General features: G+C 43.5%; 1 protein-coding gene across 3 annotated transcripts in view; it reads right to left on the bottom strand.

The window, feature by feature from the left end:
• The window catches only part of ELMOD1 (ELMO domain containing 1), a 420,914-nt gene that overhangs the window by 125,406 nt on the left and 271,519 nt on the right, over positions 1 to 23,989 (bottom strand). For all 3 annotated transcript variants that reach the window (XM_078657035.1, XM_078657034.1, XM_078657036.1), the window contains exon 4: positions 6,606 to 6,634. In XM_078657035.1, coding sequence (XP_078513161.1) covers positions 6,606 to 6,634 — 29 coding nt within the window. The remainder of the gene's footprint in view (positions 1 to 6,605; positions 6,635 to 23,989) is intronic.

Below are 23,989 nucleotides of genomic sequence, written 5' to 3'. Positions count from 1 at the left end.
TGCTGCTATCCACTCTTCCTGTGTATTCTTCAGTGAGTTAACATTCACACCCCATTCAAGGAAAAATGAACTCGCCCAGACTGCCACAAGCTAGCCACCTATTACTGCACAAAGAAAACGATCAACGCCTCCTATAGTGTGTAAGTTAGCTCAGTCGGTTCAGCCTCAGTCTCACGATCCTTATATCCGGCATCTAACGCGTTAAAACTGCATGACCCCTTACGAGGTAAATGTAACTAGTGGCAAGTGTTTTGATGACAATAAAACCTAACGTTCGAGCTCCAATGTATGCCCACATACATGGGTCCAAGCCAGTTTATCTGACCCGTGTATGATGTCTCGGGATTTTGTAGGACGCCGAGCGAGGAGCAGTTACAGGTTTGCCCGTACTGCAGGGACCAGTGGTCGTGTACAACGGGACAGTGTACTTCAGTTGTATCCACACATATAAATTACAGGACATTTAAAGGAGCACTTGTTTAGTGACCTACCTAATCCAGTGAGATATTTCACTGAGCAGTTCAAAGCCGCAGCAGACATCACAAAATACATCTACTATGTCTGTTCGTGCTTGTTAGAGGTTTCGGACTGGGGAAACAGGGCTGTGTGTTTTTCTCTGCACTGGAAGCCCCTTTATATCTAGTGTTTCACAGACTGTGTATATATGTGTGCATTAATTGCTTATTCTATAAAATACTATTTATGAATGGACAACATTTTCAAAAGGGGAATTTTTGCATTACATTGGTTTAAGGTGTTTAAGATGTTTCTAATACAACATATGTTTTTAAGTTTGAAAAGCAGAAGCATGAATTGCTGTTCAGAGATCGAGTATTTTTGGTTTTTATGACTTTGAGCTATTGGTATTGTATATGCCAATGCGTTTTATTTATGTTTCCTTTTTTAAAACATAGATAAAAGGCATTGTCATTTACAATGCCAAAGTTTAAGCTATTGGCACTGTATATCTCAATGCCATTTATTTATCTGTTTTCAAACCAACACATGGATGAAGAGTTTGTCATTTACAATGCCAATGGCTCAAATTTTTGCAAATGCGAGACCTATTGCATTGCAAATGCTTGTTTAAAAGAATGGAATGGGGACCCATCTATCCTGGCATCACCACTTTTTGAGCCCCCAACCATCTTTCTGTCCTGCCCTCTCCAGCCTCCCCTTAGGGATCTACAGCACAAACACTTCAGCCATCCCAATGGCAAGTGAGAGGGAATGTGGGGTCCTTTTGGGTGTAGTTTTGACGTATGGGGTATCCCCTTCTCCCATTCTGCATTCTCCATGTAGCAGAAAGGCTATCTGGTGCTGGCCGATGCCACACACCTTTCCGTTTCTGGACACAAAACCCTGGTGTACAGTGGTCTTTCTGCCCTCTGAGGCAGGATGAGAGAATGTGAACCTTCAAATCTTCCCCATAAGATAAGGGGGCAAAAAGACTATTTGGTTCCCAGGGGGATAGCCAGGTCCTACACTGGTGGGCTTTCTAAGCGCCCCTCACACACACACACCTCTACTGTCACAAGATGGGTTGACAAAGGGTAAATGCCCCAAACTGTCCATCCGGAGGCCAGAAAGCCCACTCGACTACCATAGAAAAAAGTGAGAAAAGTGTTGTGACCACAACATGAGGTGGAGACACGGTTTAAGTTAAAGCTTTTATTCGCTATGGCAACACGACATCAGCGCGTCCGCCGCCTTCAGCCAGCAGATGATCACTGACCTGTCAGCGTGCGGCGCTCAACATCGAACGTTCGCATTCCAACATTCCACTGTGGCGCGTGGAGCAGAGCCACGGTGTGAATGACGTTACAACATACCCCCCTTTCCTCTACGCGCAGGTAGGGAATTCTGTGGAAGAAAGGACAATAGGAAGGCGGGGTGAATTGGAGGCAGGAACATAGAATATAAAAAATGAATCATCCCACAATGAAATCATGCAAATGTTGAGGAGGTCTCCTGGCCCGTAAGGGTCTCTGATAAGGTTGAGCGCCATGAAGATCATAGGACACATCATTTGTGTCAATTGCTTTTTGACCTGTGCTCAAGTTATCCCCACCAGGGCCTGGTGCCCTCACCTCTGTACCTGTGTGAGCACTGTCAAGCAAATGACGATCATGGGCCAACATGTAACCTGAACATGAATTCTTGGTGACAGCATTACTAACCAAGGTTTTAGGAGGATGGTCGCGTGAGCAGTACTTAGCCACCCTACGTAGGTTCCATTTCTCCCCATTTTCCAACACAACATAGAAAGGGTACACTTCCTTTACCTTGAAGGGTCCACGAAACTTACATAGACCTCTGACCCATCGTCCGGATTTGGACTTTGACCCAGTCACCTACAAATATGTTAGACACGTTCTTTTCTCTGTTGTGTACTTTCCTGGAAGCATGTACAGGAATGTTCACATCACAACCACCACCATTCTTTCCTTCAACCAATTCTCTGATCCAAGGAGGCACCAGTTTGGAAGCTGGTGTTCTGCCCCGCATGGCAATAAAGGGAACCACTCCAGTAGTGGAATTTTCAGTCGTGCGATAGGCCCATACCAATTCACTCAAAGTCTCTTCTATGTCAAGATTATTGGTGAGCGCCAAACTTATCGCGTCTTTAATCATGCGATAGGCTCTCTCGACAATCCCATTGGATTGTGGGTTGTACAGAGTGGTGAACGAATGTTTAATGCCACACTCATTCAGAAATTCTCTCATCTCATTGGAAGTCAACTGGGTCCCATTGTCCATAATAAGGACTGAGGGATAACCTTCCTCTTTGAAAATCATGTGCAATACTTTAATGGTAACTCTGGTGGTTATTTCCAGGTAGGTAAACAATGAGCCACCGAGTATGGACATCCATAACCACTAAACTAAATCTTTTACTGGGGTGAACACCCGGCATAGGTCTGATAAAATCGAGGCATATGCTGTACCACACTACGCCAGGGTCATGGATGGAACTAGGGACGAACTGGGGTCCCACCGTGAGTCTCTTCTCACTTTCACAGCACTCACTGCACCTTTCCACCCAATTAACCACATCACCATCCATTCCAGGCCACCAAAATTGGTTTCTCAGCCGTTTCTTTGTAATGGTTTGTCCCAAGTGCCCCTCATGCGCCAAATCAAAGAGTCACTTATGAATGTCAAATGGGGGAATTATCTTATCACCATGCATGATGACCTGATCAGCAACAATACACAACTCGTCAATGACTGCATTAAAAGGTCTAATGCTAATTGGTGCTTTCCCTACGAATACCCTTAGAGATGAGGTTTATAACGTTCTTTAGAACTTCATCCTGAGACATAGCTTCTGCCCACTCTTTTTTACTAACTGCGCCACAACTCCACTGAATTACATCCTAGACACTAGAGATAGCGCCTTCTCTCTCTTTTTTTGACACTCCTGTCTTGTCTACACATCCTCCCAATTCAAGGATAGTCGTGACATACAATCGGCCTGTACATTACGCCTGCGTGGAGCAGAGCCACGGTGTGAATGACGTTACAACAAAAAGTAATCGGTTGGGGAACTATTCCATATTAGCAATACCCCGTACCCCTGTCCCCAGACAATAATTCTGCCCCAAGTAGAAGGCATAATGGGGGTTTGCAGAATTTCAATTCTGGTTGACCAGCACCCAATGAACCCTACCAACCTTGGGCATTTCTGAAACCTAGAGACCCAGAAGACCTGGCTTATGAGGATACCACCACATTTTCCTACCAAGAATACCCTGAGAACATCAAAATATGGGTCAAAAAATGAAAAAATTCCCATATTTGTGCAACAGAAATCTCAGGCATTTCCAGTCAATGGCCAACGTCTTACCACTCTGCGTTCCCACACTTCTCCCAATGAAAACACTACTCCATGAGTGTATGGCTGTAATGCAAGTCACTGGAGTCAACTAACAAAAACTATAACTCTGAAGTCAACATTGACCAAGTTTTGACCGTTTCCTCAATAGGTTTACTCATACAAGTGAGCACTATTTTTATACAAATTATGGGAATGCTTGGTGGTAGGACTTTTTGTCAATACCCTTCGGATTCTGGAGCATTAACTCACAGAAATGTGAAAAAAATCTGTGATGCTAGCCACAGCTTGAGAGTGACATGGCATTCTGGGTAAGAAAAATTAGTGGGATCAACACAAGTCACACCAACCTTTAGAAACATCTAGAGTTGGTAGATTTCCATGATTTCCAGACAATGCAGAGCACATATTGCACAGCTATCCCCATCACCAGAATGATGGAAAGTCAACGAAAAAATCATGATACTTCCATTTTGCATTTTGAGGCCTTTCCTGCCATGGATGAATGGCCGACCCCCATAAGCAGGGGGACCATTTTATCAGAAGAGTGAGAACAGCGGTTGGTAGGACCACTGCAGATTCTTGAGTGTTCTCTCACAGCAACATGAAAATATTCTGTGATTTTAACCAAAGTTTGACTTTTGCGGGATATTCTGGATAAGAAAAAGTAGTATGATCCCCACAACCAAACCAACCTGACTTGCTCTTTGTGTTTAGGTTTTAGAAATGTTTGCAGTAGGTTGGTTTCCATGGGTGCTGGCTAACCCATATCCCCATTATGATTTTAATTCCTATGAAAAATCCTGTTGTCTATGTATTACATTTTGGGGACTTTCCTCTTGTGGATGATAGGCCTGCCCACAAAAGTGGGGTACCATTTCTACCAGGAGAAGTGTGGGAATACCGGGTGCTAAAGATTGACATCTGTAGGTCATTCTGAGACGGAAAATGTAGTCAGACCAATGCACGCCATACCATCATGGATGCCACCTGGTGTTTAGTTTTCCCAAATGTTTGAGGAAGGTAGATTTCCCTGGGTGCCAGCCAACCTTGGACCCAAATACTGCAGTTACTCACTTCTCCAGAAAGATTAAAATTCTAAGGAAAAATCTTGGTGCCTACATGTTGAATTTTGGGCCGTTGCTGTTGTAGGTGATAGGCACACTCACTGGGGTATGTTTTGTTATCAGGAGACAAGTGGAAATGCTGGGAATAGGACTTTCATCGATCCTTGCAGATTCTAGAACTTTCCCTCTCAGAAATCTGAGAAAAATCTGCTATATTAGCCAAATTTTGATGTTTAAACCGTTCTGTGAGTAAGAAAAAGTGGCACCTCACCCTAGACTCCACCTGGGTGTCCAGTTTTATGAAATGTCTGGGGTTGTAGGTTTTCCTGGATGGCAGCAGACCCTCGGCAGAAATACCCAAGCTAACCATTTCCAGCGAAAGATTGAAATTCCAAGAAATACATCTTGATGTCTTTATGTTGCATTAAGGGTGTTTTCATATTGCTGGGGATAGGCATGCCCACACAAGTATTGCGGTTTTATTGAGGGAAGAGGGGGGGGGGATCTTTCCATCTGTGGCTTCCAAATGTAAGTCAGTGTGCAAGAAAGAACACATATTGCAAAACGCCCTCTGAATAGATAACCCCAAATTCAGAGTCGTACAAATACCTTCTATTTCTAAACTCAGATTCTTGGACACATTTCAAAAGAGCATAACTTTCCTCCATTACTATTGTTTATTCATTAGAATTTAGGTTATGAATTGATGCAAGGTCAGCACACAATAAAAATTCATTGTAAGCTTCAACTCGGTTGATGCCTTTGGCTATTGTGTGTTTTTGGTCAACCAACAAACTCTATATATCCTTGGAACTAGAAGTGTTTTTACAGTTCTAATGGTATATTACTTTTGCCGATCAGCCATGGTAGCAAATAAAATTACAGATTAAAACATTGTCACCTATTTTTATTTTTTCCTATTTACTCTTGTCATTTTTTTTTTATTGATGTGTTTCTTTGAGAAAAGCAGGAATAATCTACAGCAATGAACCTTGCTAAATTCATAACTTTGCTTGCTGTTCAGAAATGTACAGCTTTCCTTTTTCAACTTTTGGTGTCACACCTCTTCACCCAAAAACTGTACGAAGGTAGAAACGGCAAATAGTGAAATACTGACTACCAGTTAGAGAATTGCCAAGGCCTTGGTACAAAAACGTTTTTTTTACTGCTATTTCTACTCCTGAAAGCTGGGAAGAAAGTGATCTTAGCATATCAAAACATTTGTTGATGATATAGAAAAAGCACACACTTTCTTCAACAGCATTTATTTCCCTCCCAGAAACTAACATTTTGCTACATTTTGCTACTTTTTCTCAGTGCATTCCAAATGAATCCACAAACATACCTTTAGAACCCACAAGATGTGGAGAAAAAGGACACACATTTGGCCATAGTATCTTCTGTACTAAGACAAGTTATGAAGACATAAGCATAAACTGCCATAAGTATCAAAAAGGGGTCAGCATGGGGGGCAGGGGGTAGGAGGAGGAGGCGCAAGCTCATTGGATCCTCAGCGCTTAAGGGGATAAGAAGAAGGGCTCTACATGTGGATTATAGAAAGTGCGTACGTGCAACATACACCTTCTAACTATGACATCTCTCCTGCCTCTATGCTCATTTAAAAGGTGATTATAGTTTAGTATGTACCTAAATAACATGTTTAGATTTCAATCATGCAGAGACATATGAAACACACTTACCTTGTTTTTGGAGTTTTTCAGCGATCTCTCTGCAAATAAATTGACAAAATGAGATTTCATGGACCAATAATTCTTGAAACATGTACAATACATGGATAACAAAACACAAAAGCATACCAATTCATCATGAACATCCTGCCTTTGGTGAAATTGAATTTGATTCCAGCGGTAAATGAGAAATGGTACTTTGTGAAGGATTTGACATATTAAATTGGTCACAAATTGTGATCAGACCTGGTGTATGCGAAGTGCTTATCCCTCTAGGTAATACCTGGAAAGTCTGCATCTGGGAATGAGTTATAAAAAGGGACACATGTGCTTTCACTGTTGAGTAAAACCAATAAAGCATATTAACCCTCATTCCAACATGCAAAATTTGGAATTGGGAAGTAAAAATAATCAGATCAAAAACTGCATTATGTGGTAATATTTTCCCTAGTTAGTTTTACCAACCTCAATTCCTGCGTGATGAGGAAAAAGTATAAGTAGGAAAACCCCTTTTCTTCCTTGCTGACAATTTTGTTTCATCATTGTTAATACCACTCTACCATACAATCCACATTTCTCATACATCAAAATTTTGTCAGTCAAACTATCAACTTGTGATTGCTGTCATGCCTGGATTACTTACCAGTAATCTTCATTACGCCAATTCCTTACGGCTTGTCAAATAACTCACTACATGCAATGTGTGCGGAAAAGCCTCACCTCAGTCACTCCTACCAAGCACCTCCTAAAAATACAAACAATCAAAATAACCCTCACCTTTGACTATTAAAGGGAAACAAGGACTCCACACTTCCAGATTATACCAAACCTCCCCCTCATTCATTCCTCCTCCATTACTAAATATATGCAAGAATACCCAAGTGTATATAAAAGAAAGACAGGATACAGAACTCATGCTCAATATTTAATAAATGCAATGAAACAAAAAGACATGATTTTGTCACCGGAGAAAATAATAACACAGAGTTCACCAGCTCTTCTGGCAATGCAATGTCAATCAAAAAGACTACCTTTAAAGACAAAAACCTCAGAGAAACATCCGACAGAGGCTCAAAGGGAGGTCCCTGTAAAGTCGTAAGTACTAGAAAAAGGTCCCAAGATGGCAATGTCTTTCTTACTTTGGATCTTATCAAATCAAAACTTTTAAACAGTCTAGAAACCCATCTCTCAACTTCAGAAAGAGCACCCCAAAAAGAACACAGCTTTACCTGCAGCCCTTTGCACACTCACATTAGCTGAAGACCAAGCCTTTTTAAAACCTTCCTGCAAGAGTTGCAGAATAGTTTCTGGGGGTCACAGCCCAGGAGAAAAGCCCTTATAGTCACACCACTTAGAAAAAGAGGTCAAGTAATGACAAAGACCTTCCAGTGGATAACCTTCTAGAAGCCTGAATGGACTCTGGCACAGCATGCAGTCATACCTAACTTCCTCAGATGTTTCTTTTCAACTTGTGAGCCACTAAACTCAACAACTGGAGAAATAAATGAGATAATAGAGGAAGGGCCAATATCAGGCTTGTAGCTAGAGGAAGAGACCACACCTGAGCTTTTAACATATGCATAAGCATAGAAAACCATTGTCTCAGAGGCCAAAATGGACAAACAAAAATCACATTTGCTCTCTCCATCTGAATCCTTACTGGAATACTATCAACCAGGGGAATTGTAAGAAGTGCAAACAACAGGCTACTCTGCCATTGACAGGTCAATGCATCCACCACTGGTAAAGGATCTGGGAAGAAGAGCACTCTACTGCACTGGACTGGTCTGAAAAGAGGTCTATGAAGGGGTTGCCGAACCTCTGGCAAATCATTTGAAACACCTCCCTTGCGATTCTCAAATTCTGGGATGAAGGAAACACTTCCCTCAGGGTGTCTGCTATCCTGTTCTCCTGTCTAGGAATATGAGCCGCTCTTAAAGATAACAAATACTACTCCATCTAGTCCAACATTTTCTGTACCAGTAAATTCAAGGATGTGGAACCTGTTCCGAATTGCCTGTTCAGATATAACATTGCTATTGCTTTGTCAGTTCTCACCAGTACATTGCTCTGAATAATCCCTTACTGAAACCTCTGGAGAGCCATGCACACAGGATCTGTAGAAAATAAATAACATTTACCATGCCTCCCAGTACTTACAGGAATTCTTTCGCAGATGTTTGATCAATCTCTAAAACCACCGGCAATATGTGAACTAGCTACAACTTTCCTCCCTCTAGGACACAGACAAGACGCAAATCCATCAGAAACGATGCTCCAATATATGTTAGACTCTGCTAAGGCTCTAAATTCAACTTCTTGATATTGATGAGAAACTCAAACATTTTCAGGGTCTGTTGAACCTTCAGAATGTCCAATGTCAATTTCAGAGCCAAATTGGAAACCAAGGAAATTGGCCAATGTGGATGGATCAGAATATTAATTTCGTGTAAAATTGCAATTACTGGGGTTTAAGTCTTGCTGAATACTCATGGGGATGCTTTCAATCCAAAAGGAAGAACTCTGAACCGCCAATGATTGCTGCCCACTGCAAACCTTAGAAACCTCTAATGAAGAGAGGCAATCAAAATATGTGAGTAAAAATCCTGTAAATCTATCGATGCTAAGTAGCTGCTCCGATGAACAAATGAAATTATATCTTGAAGGGAATTAATCTTGAAATTAATAATTTTTAGAAAAAGATTTAGATCATTGAGGTCCATTATATTGCAATAATACCCTGAAGGCTTCCTTACCAACCCAGGGCCCTTTCAGTATTTGGAAAAGGCACAATGGCTGTCTCTTGAAGTAACAACGCAATGTTCTCATGTAAAGCCTGACTCTTCTCTAGAGATCTGGGTAGTTGAATCACAAGAAAACAGTTCTCTGGAAGAAGAGACTGAAGCTCTAGGGAGTAATCCAGGAAACCACCTAAAGAATCCAGTTGTCTTTGACGAGACTCTGCCAACCTCTGAAAAAGAGACTTAGCCTTCCCTCAACAGTCGTCTACAAGAAACCGTACTTGGCATAGTCAGGAGTCATTGTCTAAAGCAGGCATTACTTGCAGATGATATTTCTCATCCATAGACAGATACAAATTAGAGGAGATATAAGAAACCAGTCATTTTAGATCCTGCTTCTAACTGAACATCCCTTTTGGAGCACCAGCCTTAAACCTGTCAGTGTGGCAACTGGAACAAGACCAGGAGGAAGAAGGAGATGAAACAGATAATTGAGAAGTATCACTTCTGGCAGGAGACAAACAACAGCTCTGTTCCTGTTGTTTGCTGAAAGCATCACAAATAGATCTGATCAGAATCTGTAGTTGTTTAGCTCTGAAATATTCAGAGCTCAGCCAAAACAGCCCTTCCTCAGTCTGGCCTTAACAGCAGCTGCAGAACCTTATTGCCTAGAAGAAGTGGGCAACAGATTTCCACTCTTCACACTGTGCTTCCCCATTGCAAGCAACAACACACACATCGCCAAAGGGTTGGGGGTAGATATTGTACATAAAGTATCCCAGAATACAGAAGGAACAAAAATTAGGATTTGTGAACATCACAAATTACCAAACCGGAATGAAACAAAGGTAAAAAATAATAAGATAATGTGAAACAATCACTTCAAAAAACGGCACACAGAGAAGTACACCAAACAGGCAACAATAACGAGAACCCCTTTTTTATATTTTTCCTTTTTTATGAGCACCTCGGTTCCTTTAAATAAAGAACAGAAAGATAAGACAGCTGGTTTGCCACTGAATTGTTACCCAGACATCAGGAGGAAGACAGTAACAGGTAAGATTATATGAAATAAATAAACTTTACAAGGAATTGAAAATATGCCCCCAACAGATTCTCCAATGAACCAGGTGCCACAGAAAAACAACTTGTATTCAATGAGCAGGCCCTCTGCACTGCCAATAGAAGAATAAGTCTGCCATTACCGAAGAATGTGGGTCAAAGCAATAACGGTTCCTGAAAACACTCTGGCAGCCAAAAATAGATCCAGACAAGGGTGCGATCTGGTCATGCTTTGCAAGTCCTCAGGGAGAACTAACAATCTCCAGTCTGCTGCCTTCGTAGTTGGCTCAAAAAAGGAGACGCATAGGCACATGCTGATACAGTAATGACAGTGCTGCAGCCACACTTCCTGAATACCAAGCATTGGCAAAGCCAATGGGTCTCAGCAATGCCCGAGCGATTGGCCTTGTCAATGTGAATGTTTTTTAGCCATGTTAACTAGCAGCGCATTTGCTGTCTAACATGGCTGAAATTCACTATGTGTGTATGTGTACAAAGGAGATAGCCTGAAAACACAAGTCTCCTATGGAGTGCTTGATAACAAAGAAAAATATAGCTGCGCAAACCAGAGGCAGTGGGAGGGGACATGTACTTGGTTCATGAACTATTTAAGCACAAAACACAAGAAGAGGGCATGACGCTCTCATGCCATGAGGAATGGCATCAAAGAAAATGAGGCAACACTGAAGCTTACCAATGGTAGGAGATGGGCGGCCTGTAAGCCCACAGGCAGAACACAACACTTCGCTTTGAGACAACGATATCTAGTTGAGCAGGGCATGTACAGTCTAGCAGAGAACTAAAATTAATAGAAAGCTCACAGGCAAAACGTACTGGTTTTGCCAATGCTTGTTGTTCGTAGAAAAGGGGAGATTTCGTAATTTATCCGTAATGAAAAAATGTGGAACTGAGGCTGAGGCTAGGGAGATGATATGGCATCCTTTCAGGAGAGGATGCAGCGTAAGGGCCAGAGCTCCCAGCTATAGAGCTAGTAAACCGGGTTTGATTTTCGTCATCAGCTTAACAGCCTTGAATTTGGGCAAATTGCTTAATCTCTCCGTGCCTGCAAACATTAATGTGTCCTTTTGTAAAGTAACTGGTGCTAATGTAAAGTGCCCCAATACCTTCGGGTGGTGGTGGAGCTATACAAACCTGTACAAAAAAACCAAACTGATGCTAATGTAAAGGGCTCAACTACCTATCTGTGGTAATAGCGCTATATAGAACTGCACAATTAAAAGTACCCGCCTCTTACGTAAAGCGTTCCAATACCTTCGGGTCAGCTACACACTAACAGGACATTAAAGGGCAGAACCACACCACACGCTAGAACAAAACAGACTACAATGGGGGTTTAGATCAGTGACGGGGTTGGAGAAGAGGGTGATTTGTGGAAGGGCAAGCACCAGGAGGTTAGAGGGAGCATGCAGAGACAGGCGAGAGGAGTTGAAGGAAACGGAAAGCTGCAACAAAGGGAAAAGCAATGACGGAGGAGGGGGTGATCTGTGGACGGGGCATGAGGGTAGGTGGGAGGAGATGGAGCTGGTAAAAGCATGAACACTGTGTAGAGTGCTGAAAAAGAAAGAAAAAAGTTGTTTCTGAAATATTCATAGAAACAGGAGAAGTGGATCTTTGCAAGTACTTGGCCCATGCTCTAGGGGGAGGGTTAAACAGAAGAAGAAGCATGACCATGCATGCTATGGACAAAGAATATGAGACAGACGATTGAGCGAGCAAATGGGAAGCTTCTGGGTGTGCTGGAGCCCAGCAGATTAAACAAAACATGTCTCTTCAAGACAGTGCATGCACTGTCTAGCCGAGACCTAATAAAAAGGGAGAGCATGAACCCGTCGAGCTTTCACCAAACAGAAAACCTCTACCAAGCAACAGAAGTTAGGGACATAACAAAGCACAAATCCTTGCGTTTGATTTAATTAAGCAAGTACATGATCAATAAAAAGGAGGGGAATGCTCCCTGGACGATCCCAATAATTATATGAAACCAGCTGAGGATAAAAAGAGAAAATCAAGCCAGAGCACTGACAACCCTAAACAAACACAGGCCCTTCCTCTGTGTGGTGTGAACTGACAGAGTGGCCACACAAAAAGGAACAGGAAGTGTAAAGTCCTTGTTTCCCTTTAATAACTAATAGTTAAAGGTGGTGAGGTTGTTTTCCTCTGTTAATATTTTTAGGTGGTGCTTCATAGGAGTGACGTGGTGATGCTTTTTTGTAGAATTGCTGCTTGCCCCCCTATAATGAGGACATGAAGTGTGCGTGAGGAATACTTCTTTATTCGGCATTAGGCCGAGCTGTCTACATAGTTCGTGCGGCAATCTCACAATGCAAGTCCCCCATGTCACGTCACTCCCAGCAAGCTTTGCGGGAGTCACGTGATGCGGAAGACTAGACCGCAACACTACACATCTTCCAACTTAACAACTATGACAAATTGAACTATAACTGAAGAGACGGGATAGAGAGAGAAAGAGAGATAGAGAGACAGAGAGAGATTCGCAACTGAAATTCACTGAACCATTTTGGAATCTTCACTGTACGGCCCTTGCGGGTGTGTGTGACAGGTGCTCAGATCCCTTGCTCTCTTCCGCCACAGGACCCGGCCATCTTTGTACTCTCCTCATGGCCTCTACCTTGGGTATCGGATGTCTCTCGCGAGGTACCTTCACAGTCTATATCCTGGCTAGGCGGTAGCAGTATTTGCTGCTTGGCTGTCTGTCCTTCAGCGTTTGCCGGGGTGCCGGTCCCACTCCTGTTGTCAGTCTCCGTGTCCTCTCTCACAGGTTCTGTGGTCGGTGTTTCATCCCCTGTGGCACTGTTACCTTTTTGCAGATCGCTGTCGTAGGTGTTGCTACTGTTCATGCCCCAATGAAGGATTTTGTTGCACCTGGCCATTCTGGATTGTGACCACACCTTGCCATCGCTCAACAAGGCTGATCGTGTATACAGGTCCACCAACCGTAGGGGCTCACTGTCCTGGGTGGCCCCGTTTGACTCTGACCAGTCGCCCTCCGTCAGCGTGACGTCACGCACGTTGTGCCTCATTGTAATATGCTTTACAGATCCGTTGGGCTTTCTCAATGTTACTCAGGACAATGGCCGGGGACCAACTGTTCTGGAACCGCATGCACATCCAGGCTGTGTTGTCTCTGGGAAATGGTTCTCTGCCTCTCAAAATTTTAAACGGGCTGTAGCCTGTGAGGGTGGGAGTCATGCGATACGCCCACACAGTGCTCCTGACTTCAATCTCCCAGTTCTTTCCGGCACTGATGGCTGCCTGGACTAAGCCCATGATCACCTGGTTGAAGCGTGCCACCTGGCCGTTGCCTGCTGTGTGGTAGACAGGGGTATGTTTAGTCTGATTGCTGTTTCGGTTGGTGAAGGCTGTCCATTTGGCAAAAGTGAACTGCGGCCCGTTGTCGCTGGTGATAGTTTTGGGAATGCCTTCCCTCAGGAAGATGTTGGTTCATAAGAAAAGTTTTTTCCCAGGAGCAGACAGCAGAGGCGGCGCAAACCTGCCCAGGTAGTAATTGGTTTTTAATCACACTGTCCTATGAAAATGTACATCACTGAAACCATGAAGTTAGAATGTAAAAACTAGCCTTGAGAAAGCCCTGGCTCTATCAGCCACATACGTCGAAACACATGATGGCTGCTCAATTTTGCTAAAAAAACTTTTCTTACAAAAAAACAAAAGCAAGTGAAATGATCAGAAAAATGTGGTGAATAAAACGAACAAACTTCACTCAAACTAATTTGGATCAATGTGTGATAGTTGAACAAGGAATTATCTTTTAATAATAATACTTCTTTGGTAAGGAGGAACACCTGCTTTTTGTGAGTGAGGAATTCACCTGGCTCGTAGTCCTATGCTGTCCAGGGCTGTGTACCTTGTGAAGAGATTTCGATCCTGTCCTGGTTTTCGATCCTGTCCTGGTTTTCCGAGCAGCTGAGGCTTGCGCGGAGTGTGGTGCGCGGAGGAGAGCCGATTGAGAACGCTGCTGTTCCTGCTCCAACGAAAAAAAGGTGTGCCGGTTGCTCAGGCTGCAGTTTGTGCCGCGATTTGCCGCAATTTGAGGCTGACGTCTGCACGAGGGTCCCCCCCACACAGGATCAGAGCTCAAGAAGTATGTGGTGGCGGGAGTCCTCGAGGAGTGCCAGGAGTGCCGGGAGTTGGGTGCCATAAGCGGGAAGCGTGCGGAGTGTGCGGGAGCAGGAGCGTGTTCTCCCTACTGGAGGACACAGAGTGTAGTGCCCAGGTGTATCCGCGTAGGCGCCCCAACTAGGTTGGGTGCAGCCTGTGGAGCCCCAGTGTGCCCTCCTCCTGCTCCTGCCCCTGCTCATGTGCACCTTGCACATCTCTTGCCACAGCGTGCTCGTACTCTTTGCTTCACAGCACCCCGTGCCCACTGTTAAACATCACAGGAGTGAGGGCTGAGGTTTGAACAGCCTTGGATCCCAAGGCGGCACCAACAGCTTCACAGCTTCACAGCGTCAGCCTGGAGGACTTTATTTGTAAGTCACTGTCGTCTTCCCCTGTCAGCCCGCTTTTCTGTACTTTAGCCTTTAGCCTTTGAATACGTTATTTGAGCACCAGCAGGGAAAAAGATAACTTTGTGCATATTACCCTGCTCCCAGAAGTATATCAATCTAGAAGTATATAGGTCACCTATCACCCAGAGGAGGAGCCAGAGGAGGAGGAGTCTGGGAAAGGAGTCTGGGAAAAGAGTGGTGTTTTGCAGTTTATCGTTGCCATCGATTTCTGCTTGCTTCTGAGCTCCTCCGCACTGAGAGCGGTCTGTGCCGCCACCCGTCTGTGCAGCCACCTGTGCCGCTGCCTGTGCCTGCCGCTTGTGCCTGTGCCTGTGCCGCTGCCTGTGCCTTTGCTGAGAGCCGCCGCAGAGAACGGGCGGCGAACACGGTGAACGCGGCGAGCGCAGTGTACGCGAGGCGGGTGAAGCGGGACGGGTGAAGCAAGGCGAGGAGAGGCGAGGTTAGGGCGAGGGCACGGCGGGAGTGTACGAGAGCTGTGAGCAGTGTGAGGCGTGCTTGATGATTACAGCACAGCCCCCACTGCCAAGCCCCAAGCTGCCTTCATTACCTTTATTGCCTCCACCGCTACTACGGATTTCTGACAAACTGATGAGATAGAGGTGAGCTAAGCATAGTTTCTAATTCCTCCGGTTTGTTGAAAACAGCTGTTACACTGTAAAGACTGCCAGTCTATTAGACTTTTCAGGTTTGCTGACCGACAAAATCTTCATTGAAAACCTGAGGAGCAGCTGAAACTGTGTGAGCCGCCACCACTGCCAGAATTGGAGCTTGAATCTGGGCTAGGAATTGCATGACATGCCTTTGCGAGTAGAGCTGTAAAAATTGTTTATCATCATCATCGTTCATCGATTCCAAGAAGCTGAGTAGGGGGTTCAAATATAAGCATATTTAATTTTTTTAATCTTCGAACCCTTTATCTAGCCTGTAGACCATGAGATCAGGCCGTCAGCGAGGAGTCAATCAAAGCAATGTCATAAGAGCGAGGAAAGCATTGATGTTTTGGTCACTGCAAAGAAGTGTACGTTAAAAGAAGCCCTCACGAATGATCCAGCTAAAACGGCAGTTAACCCTATAAATTCTGTTCAAGACTGTAAAAATCAAGTTCACGTTAATCAGCCATCTATTAAGAGTTGTTTTAAGCATCACCAAAAACAGTACCAAAAACAACAAAAAAACTAAAATAATGAGACTGACAATGGCCGCTTATCACCTTCATCACCCTCATCGTCAACAAGTGTAAAGAGAGACTGTCCGTGTGCAATATTACAATCTAAGCTGTCCTCAGAAATAGAGGAGTTAAAAGATGGAGGTAAACTTCAAGTCAAGATCAAAAATTCAGGCTTAGAAAAGTTTGAAGTGCCGCCAACCCCCAAACCAATGCTAACATCATCTGGTCAGTTACAGACAAAAGCCCAAATTCATTTGCAAGACTCCGCTATACAGTCCGTTGTGGTATCTATGGCCGATGAATCTTTAGCAACTAGATGGGAGGAGCTTTTTAAATCACTGGTTTATGGTGAAAGTGAGATCGGCCCAGAGATCAATATCTCCTCAGGCCTGGACCAGAACGTAAGCGATGAGGTTTTTATGTTAGGCTATGTCGCTGATGTGACAGAAAGTAAGAGGGGGAGTCAAATATTGATACCAGTGATAGCTGAATTATCATGTAGTCCAAATGGCCTAACTGATAAAGTTGGTAATGTAAGGCCAGTCAAGTAAATCCTGGAGAACAGCTTTACCAACAATAAATCATTACTGGTACCAGGTACTGTCAGTGCTGAGAAAGTTCCCATTTCAAATGAGCAAAGTAAATAGGCAACAAATAGTTCCAAACAATCAGTTCAATTCAGTGGACTTATATTTATTAACATAATTTGATGGGAATTACCAAGCTAGATCTGGTGACATATAAAACAACCCTTCAAGCTCGACCGTGGAATATGGGAGTGTTTACTCCACACTATGGATTCGATCACAAATGCTCTTAGTTTTCATCCAGATAAATTAAATATCCAAGTAGATATTTTAAATACATTGGCTACCCACGTAGTAGGGATCGATGCAAAACTTCTTCAATTGACTAATTTGATAATTAAAGTCCAATCAAATAAAGAGAACCAATTAATAACTTGTACTTATGCAAAACTGATTGACAACATTTAAGATCTACCGTCAATCGTTAGTTCTATGGTACAGGAAGTAAAACTGAGGTCGGGTAGAACAGCCCAAGGAAAAATAATTACCAATGAAGATAAAATTAAGAAAAAGTGAAGAGGGAATAGTAAAATTGCCGATATGAATGACCAACTCGTAAATGATGCCATCAATCTGAAAATGTCTGCGATATCTCAAGATAGGGTCAAAAGCACTGAATCTAAGGATCACTTGGTAGTGGATGAGGTGAAATCCATTTGTTCTGAAGTAAATCAAGCATCAAGTGCTTTTACAAACTCTGAGATCTTGTCCAAACGGGCAAGAAAAAGGTTAAGGAAAACCCACAATAAAATATCACAGGGAAAAAAAAACCCTCAAGGAGGTTGTAACCAAAGAACTCAATGAGCCTAAAGAGCCCGATACAAAAGTCCTATTTCTGATTTTTAGATCTGCTGAAGCACCTGCAGTCAACCTAAAGGTTCCCCAAAATAGACAAATCATCGACATTCCCACTCCTGATGTGCCCAATGACAGTATATGGTCTACAACTTCTGCTCTATCAAACTCAGGGGTTATTAGGCAAGAACAGTCACCTAAAGAATTGGTCAATCAATGTGGAGAACAAAATATCTTCACTCGGAAAATTGTAAACACTGTCAGTCATCAAAGTCAAAACGAGATTTATATTTAGCAACCACTTATTCATGACCAAAAGACATCAGAAGTCCATGTATCAAGACAAATGTTATTCCCAGTTTCGGCTCCTATCATTGGGAAGAGGGATCTAATTGGTTCTATAAATAAGGAGGAAATAGAGGCTACAGATTACTCGTATGAACTGAAGAAAGTAGTCTTTTGTCCTCAGTATACTACAAGAGGCCCTTATGATATTTTGAACCGTGGAAATATTCAGAAATTATTGAATGCAATTGCAGATTTGAAGGATGTAACATCAGATGATTTGGAATCAGTTGAGTTTAAGAAAGATTGTAATAACTTCTATAATGAAATAACTGTTACAACTTGGCAAAGTGATGAAATTGTCAGCAAAATAATCACTAACAATAATCAATATGAGAAATTGGGCATCAAAGTTTGGAGAACTTATGGGTCTCAATACCCGACTTTGTTGATTCTGAGTAGGTTATCTTGTAGCCCAGACTCAAAGATCAGTTGGCAAAAAACAGGTCCGGGATCACATGTTAGAGTTTTGAAAGGTACCTCTGGTCCATCAACAAAGTTGAATTTGTCGTTTGGTATTAAGATCAGGAGCTGTATATCAGGGCTTTGAATATGTGAAGAGTCAAAGAAAGAAACTAATCCGGTTGAAGATTGGAGTTGGCTCCCGCCTACATTGGCAAATGGACATCTTGTGAAGAACGATTGATGCCCGAATTCTCCTGATAAAGCATTAAAACCTTTTAAAATCTGTTCTTGGAACACAAACAGCCTTAAATCCCTTCTTGAAGATATAGATGTAATTAGTTTTCTTGAAACCTTCGACATATTAATGCTCCAGGAAACTTGGAATATGTTCTGTGAACCCCTTATTGGTTATTTTGAATATTCGAATGTGGCTATTCGTAAGGCCTCTACTGGTAGTCCCAGTGGCGGACTCTCTATTTATGTTTCTGTGAACTTGGATGTTACACATTTTTAGATTGATTTTCAGGTAAAATGGCTACAGTGTATTAAATTAATTTCCAAGCAATCTATTATCTTTTTAAATGTTTATATAAGTTCAAAACATAAGGTTAAATCCACTCAACTATCAAGCTTATGGGAAATAGTAAAAGTGTTATATTATGACCATTTAGATTCGTTGATAATCATTTCCTATGATTTTAACATGCACCTTTTTACTCGCAAAAAGCTGACTATACATTCAAAAATTTTATCCAAGTGGATTGATTCACAGTTTATAAAATGTAATCTTAAAATATTGCAAAACGAGGATTACATACCGACATTCAACAAAATGTCTAATCCCTCTATTATTGATTACTCATTAATTTCTGAGAAACTTTTAAATTTGTTATCATGTATTACCAAGGATACAGAGTGATCATAATCCACAAGTTATTTCCTTTGCTTTTTCTTTTGATTACTTACCGGAAACAAGAATCATTAAAACTGCTCCTATTCCATTTAACCTTAAAAGGAATGAGAGAACCGAAAAGGATATATTGGAAGTCCTTTCTATGATTGCTCTCTGGCCTTGTTTGTGATCCGCTCTTTTGGCTAATTTTCCTAATTCTTAATCATCAAAAGGTGTAACTTTGACTTCAAATAAACCAGGGTGGTTATCAAATCGGTTACTCTACCTTAAAAGAAGTCTTAATAGAGCAACAAGAGCATTGAATAGAAAAGCGAAAGGAACATCTAATTTTGCTGTATCCCAACAAATTAAACAATTGAAAAAGGGATACAAGAACGAAATATCGAAGGCTAAACAAGCGCATTATGAAGGAATTTGGTCTAAATTACATTTTTCATGTACAACTAAAGATTCAAGGTTATTCTGGAGTACCATCAATAATCTTGAACTTGGTAATGATAGCGGCAATAGTGCCAATATTGAAGAATTAAGCTGGGTACATTTTTTCAATTATTATTATTATTATTATTATTAGGGACATTTATAAAGCGCTGCGTTACGCACACCGGCGTGTCCACGCGCTAAAAAGTGGGAGAGGCATCGTGCAGGGGACACAACAACTGAGCAGACATGAGCTTTATCTGGTATAAAGGAATGTTTTTAGTTTCGCTCGGAACCTCGTTTCCTCCAGTTCCAGGCGCAGGTCCGCTGGTAGTTTATTCCAATTATTTGCCGCTAGGCATCTAAAGGACCTACCTCCCATGCGGGCTCTCTTAACTCTGGGGATCCTCAGAAGACCGCCCCCTGCGGATCTGAGTGCTCGTGCAGGTTGATACACTTCTATCAGTTTATTCAGCGGGTCGGGTGCCCTACCATTCAAAATTCGGTGACAGGTGCAGAGGGCTTTGTATTCCACTCTTCTCCTCACAGGGAGCCAGTGTAACTTCTGGAGGGCCGCCTTAGAAGGCGCCCTTCTGGGCAGCCTGAGAATCAGACGTGCTGCCGCATTCTGCAGCACTTGCAGGCGTGCCATGCTTTTTTCTGGAGCCCCCAGGTACAACAGGTTCCCGTAGTCCGACCTAGCTGTCACCAGAGCATGAACCAGGGTTTGACGGGCACCGATCGGGAGTAAGTCCAGGACTTTTCTCAGTTTCTTCAAAATCCCGAAACAAACTCCAACCACCCGGTTGATCTGGGGGCCAAAAGTAAGGCCCGCATCAAACCAAACCCCCAAATTTCGTGCTTCTTGGCAAGGGGTTGGAGTTGGTCCTAGACAGGGTGGCCACCATGCCGACGACCAAGCGGACTGGGCTCTCCCCACCACCAGCACCTCTGTCTTGCCGCCATTAAGCTTCAAGCAGTTGATAGCCATCCACTCGGCAAGCTCTTTCATGCACGACCGGAAGCCATCGGCAGCAAGACAGGGCGCTTGCGATAGGGAGATCACCAGCTGCGTATCGTCGGCATACGAAACCAATTGGAGACCATGGCTCTCCACAATCGACGCAACAGGCGCGACATACATATTAAAGAGGGTCGGGCTCAATGACGAGCCCTGAGGCACGCCTTGGCCCAGGGGAACCCCCTTAGAATAGCAGTCTCCTTGCCTTACTCGGAAGCTTCTCCCCTTGAGGAAGTCCTGGATCCATCTCAGCGCGGTGCCAGAAATGCCGCCTCTGTTCAGACACTGTAGCAAGATGTTATGTGCTACAGTGTCGAACGCCGCGCTGAGGTCCAGCAGGATCAGAGCCATAGTTTGGCCTGCATCCACACCCTCTCTCAGATGTTCCGTAGCCATAAGGAGGGCGGACTCGGTAGAGTGGCGTGGCCTAAAGCCAAACTGCGTCGCGTGGAGCAATCCCGTCTCTTCCACATGCTTCATAATTTGGGTTTTAACCACCTTTTCCGCCACTTTGGACAGAAAAGGCAGGAGTGAGATGGGCCTCAGATTTTCTAATACCTCGAATCCTATGTGGGGTTTCTTCCGGAGCGGGAGCACCACCGCCTGTTTCCACCCCTCAGGCAACTTTCCCGATCCAAAGGAGGTGTCCAGGACATGCCTCATATAAGGCTCCAGTACTTCCAGGCTGTCCGCCAAGCGTTTGGGTGACACCGGGTCCCACGGGGACCCTGATTTAACAGAGCGACACACCGCTACTAGATCCTCAAAAGAGGGGGTGCGGAAGTTTGTAAGGTGCCCAGCCATCTCTATGTCCACCAATGCTGCCTCAAAGTCAGCCCCTGTCGGCGGATTCGGGAAAGTCGAGTAGATCTTCTCGACTTTAGTAGAGAAATATTCGGCAATACGGTCACACGACTCCGTTGAGCAACTCTCCGGATCTGTAGATGAATTTACAGTAGTCAGAGACTTGTAGATACCGAATAGTTCTTTGGCCGAGTTTTCCGCCCCCAAGATTTGTCCTGCATAGTAGGCTGCCTTAGACTTTTTAATTAGCCTATGATGAAGGCGCCTTTTTTCCAAGAATAGTTCCCTAGCCTGATTGTCATAAGACACCCTCCAGACTCTTTCAGCTCGCCTACATTCCGCCTTTGTTTGCCTCAGCTCGCCACTAAACCATGGGGCTGAGCGTTCTTTCTGGGCACATGCGGAGGTGCGGCAGAGTGGGGCTGTCTGGTCTAGCGCTTCAGTAATGCGTTGATTAAGGTTAGAGACCGCCGTTTCTATGTCTTCGCCACCCGGCTGGCCCTCCCTACTTAAGGCTAGATTAAAATCCTCCACCAAAAATGTAGCCCACTTCCTCCTAAGATAATTAGGGGGTGCCTGACTGAATTTGGTGGTTTTTAAGCTATGTATGGAGAAAGCTACCAAAAAGTGGTCTGTCCAAGGGATAGGCTCTATTTCCGACACCTCCACACCTCCCCAGTTCGCATAAACCGGGTCCAAGAGGTGTCCCTGTCGGTGCGTGGGGCCTGAGAACTTCAATTCCAATTGAAGAGCTAGCATATCCCGACAGAAATCCTTGACCCCTATAGCCTCTGGGCAGTTTAAATGCAAGTTCAGGTCTCCCAATAGGAGGAATTTATCCCTACGTAGGGTAGCCTCCATAAGATTTTCTAGCAGGCTCTCCCTGAACTTTGTACACGCCCCTGGTGGTCGATATACCAGACATCCCTTGATCGACGTGCCCCCGTTGATTTGAATCGTGAAAACTCCCGCCTCACTCTCCGCAATCAACATACGCTCTAAGCAGCAGCCCAGTGTTTTCCTGAAGATAACAGCAATCCCCCCTCCCACCCCCTCTGGCCTATCCTGCCTCACCCACGAGTAGTTCTCCGGCGTGGCCTCGATAATGTCCGAGTCGGAAAACTGGTCTAGCCATGTTTCCGTAAGAAACAGTAGGTCGAACTTTTTATCTGTAATCAGCTCAAAGACATCAAGTCTATGTTTACGTAGTGACCTTACGTTAAGGAGACCGCAGGAAAGTACTTGCTCCTCAGTATCCCGCAACAGGGTGGTGTAACGGAAACCACAATGAGGACATTGCCTCTCGTCACTCGACATGCCATGCATGCACAGAGATGCCGTGTGAGGGCGGAAGCCAATAAGTTGATCCCTAGCCCAACAGATCTTACGGCCAGGGGTTGTCGCCCTAGCCCGCGATCGGCCGCGGACGGGCGCAGACGGGCTTGCCTTTGGCGCGCCTTCGGGTTTGGCGCGGGTTCCATAACCTTAAATCTGTTCCTCCGGGCCCACAGTTTGATTCTAATAAATTTGATTCTGCCCATCATGTCTCGCAAGAAAAAATAAAAGACGGCGGGTCAGTCTTAAGTGTCCATGATCCATTAAGTCTATTTGATAAATAGCCATGGTCGGTAGAGAAAGTTAAAAAAGTAACAAATAATATTAGATCAAATGGAGCTCCTGGCCCGAATGGAATCCCGAACATAGGGGCATATTACCAACAACTAGCGATAATTATCGCTATGTTGGTTTAGCGGTGATATTTGTATCGCCGAGTTGCGGCGATTTTTATCGCTTAGGAACCTTGCTACTATCAAGGTATATCTCCTAAGCGATAAAAATCGGCCGAAATGCATGAATATCGCTGAAAAGTCAGCGATATTCATGCATTACCGAGCTAATGCTCTTAGCCATGTTATCCACCTACCATTGGATAACATGGCTAAGAACTGCTCAGGGGCAGGTGCTTTTGGAGATAGGGCCAAATATAGGAAACAAAAGTTGTATATTTGTTTCATTGATTTAAAAGCCGCCTTTGGTTCTGTACCGCGAAATGTATTATGGTCGAAGTTAACTAATTGGGGCATATCTAACACCTTACTAAAGATGATTAAATTATTATACTCCAATACATGGGTACAGATCAAAGTTGGTGATGGAAGACACACAACTCGTCGCTTCGAGACCAATATTGGATTGAAACAAGGTTGGGTTTTGGCCCCTTGTCTTTTGAATCTTTTTATGTCTGATCTTCCAGTTCATTTTAAACATGTTAATGCCCATTATCCTGCTATTTTAGGCAAAGAGATTAAATATCTACAATATGCTGACGACACCATTTTATTAAGCCAATCTGTTATAGGATTAAAAAGATTAATAGATTCTTTTAACCATATGTCTCTCAAAATGGTCTAAAAATAAATACAAAAAAGACAAAAATAATGACCGTGGGAAAAACGAAACTAGGAATGAAAGAATGGAATATCAATGGTTTGGTCATTGAATGTGTAAAATCGTACAAATCTTTAGGAATCACATTTGATGATAGTATGTCGTTTAGGCAGCAT

Source organism: Lissotriton helveticus, chromosome 8 (assembly GCF_964261635.1).
Source record: "Lissotriton helveticus chromosome 8, aLisHel1.1, whole genome shotgun sequence".
In the NCBI taxonomy this organism is placed as follows: domain Eukaryota; kingdom Metazoa; phylum Chordata; class Amphibia; order Caudata; family Salamandridae; genus Lissotriton; species Lissotriton helveticus.
The sequence above is the reverse complement of the archived record's forward strand: the minus strand, read 5'-3'. Positions and strand labels throughout refer to the sequence as shown.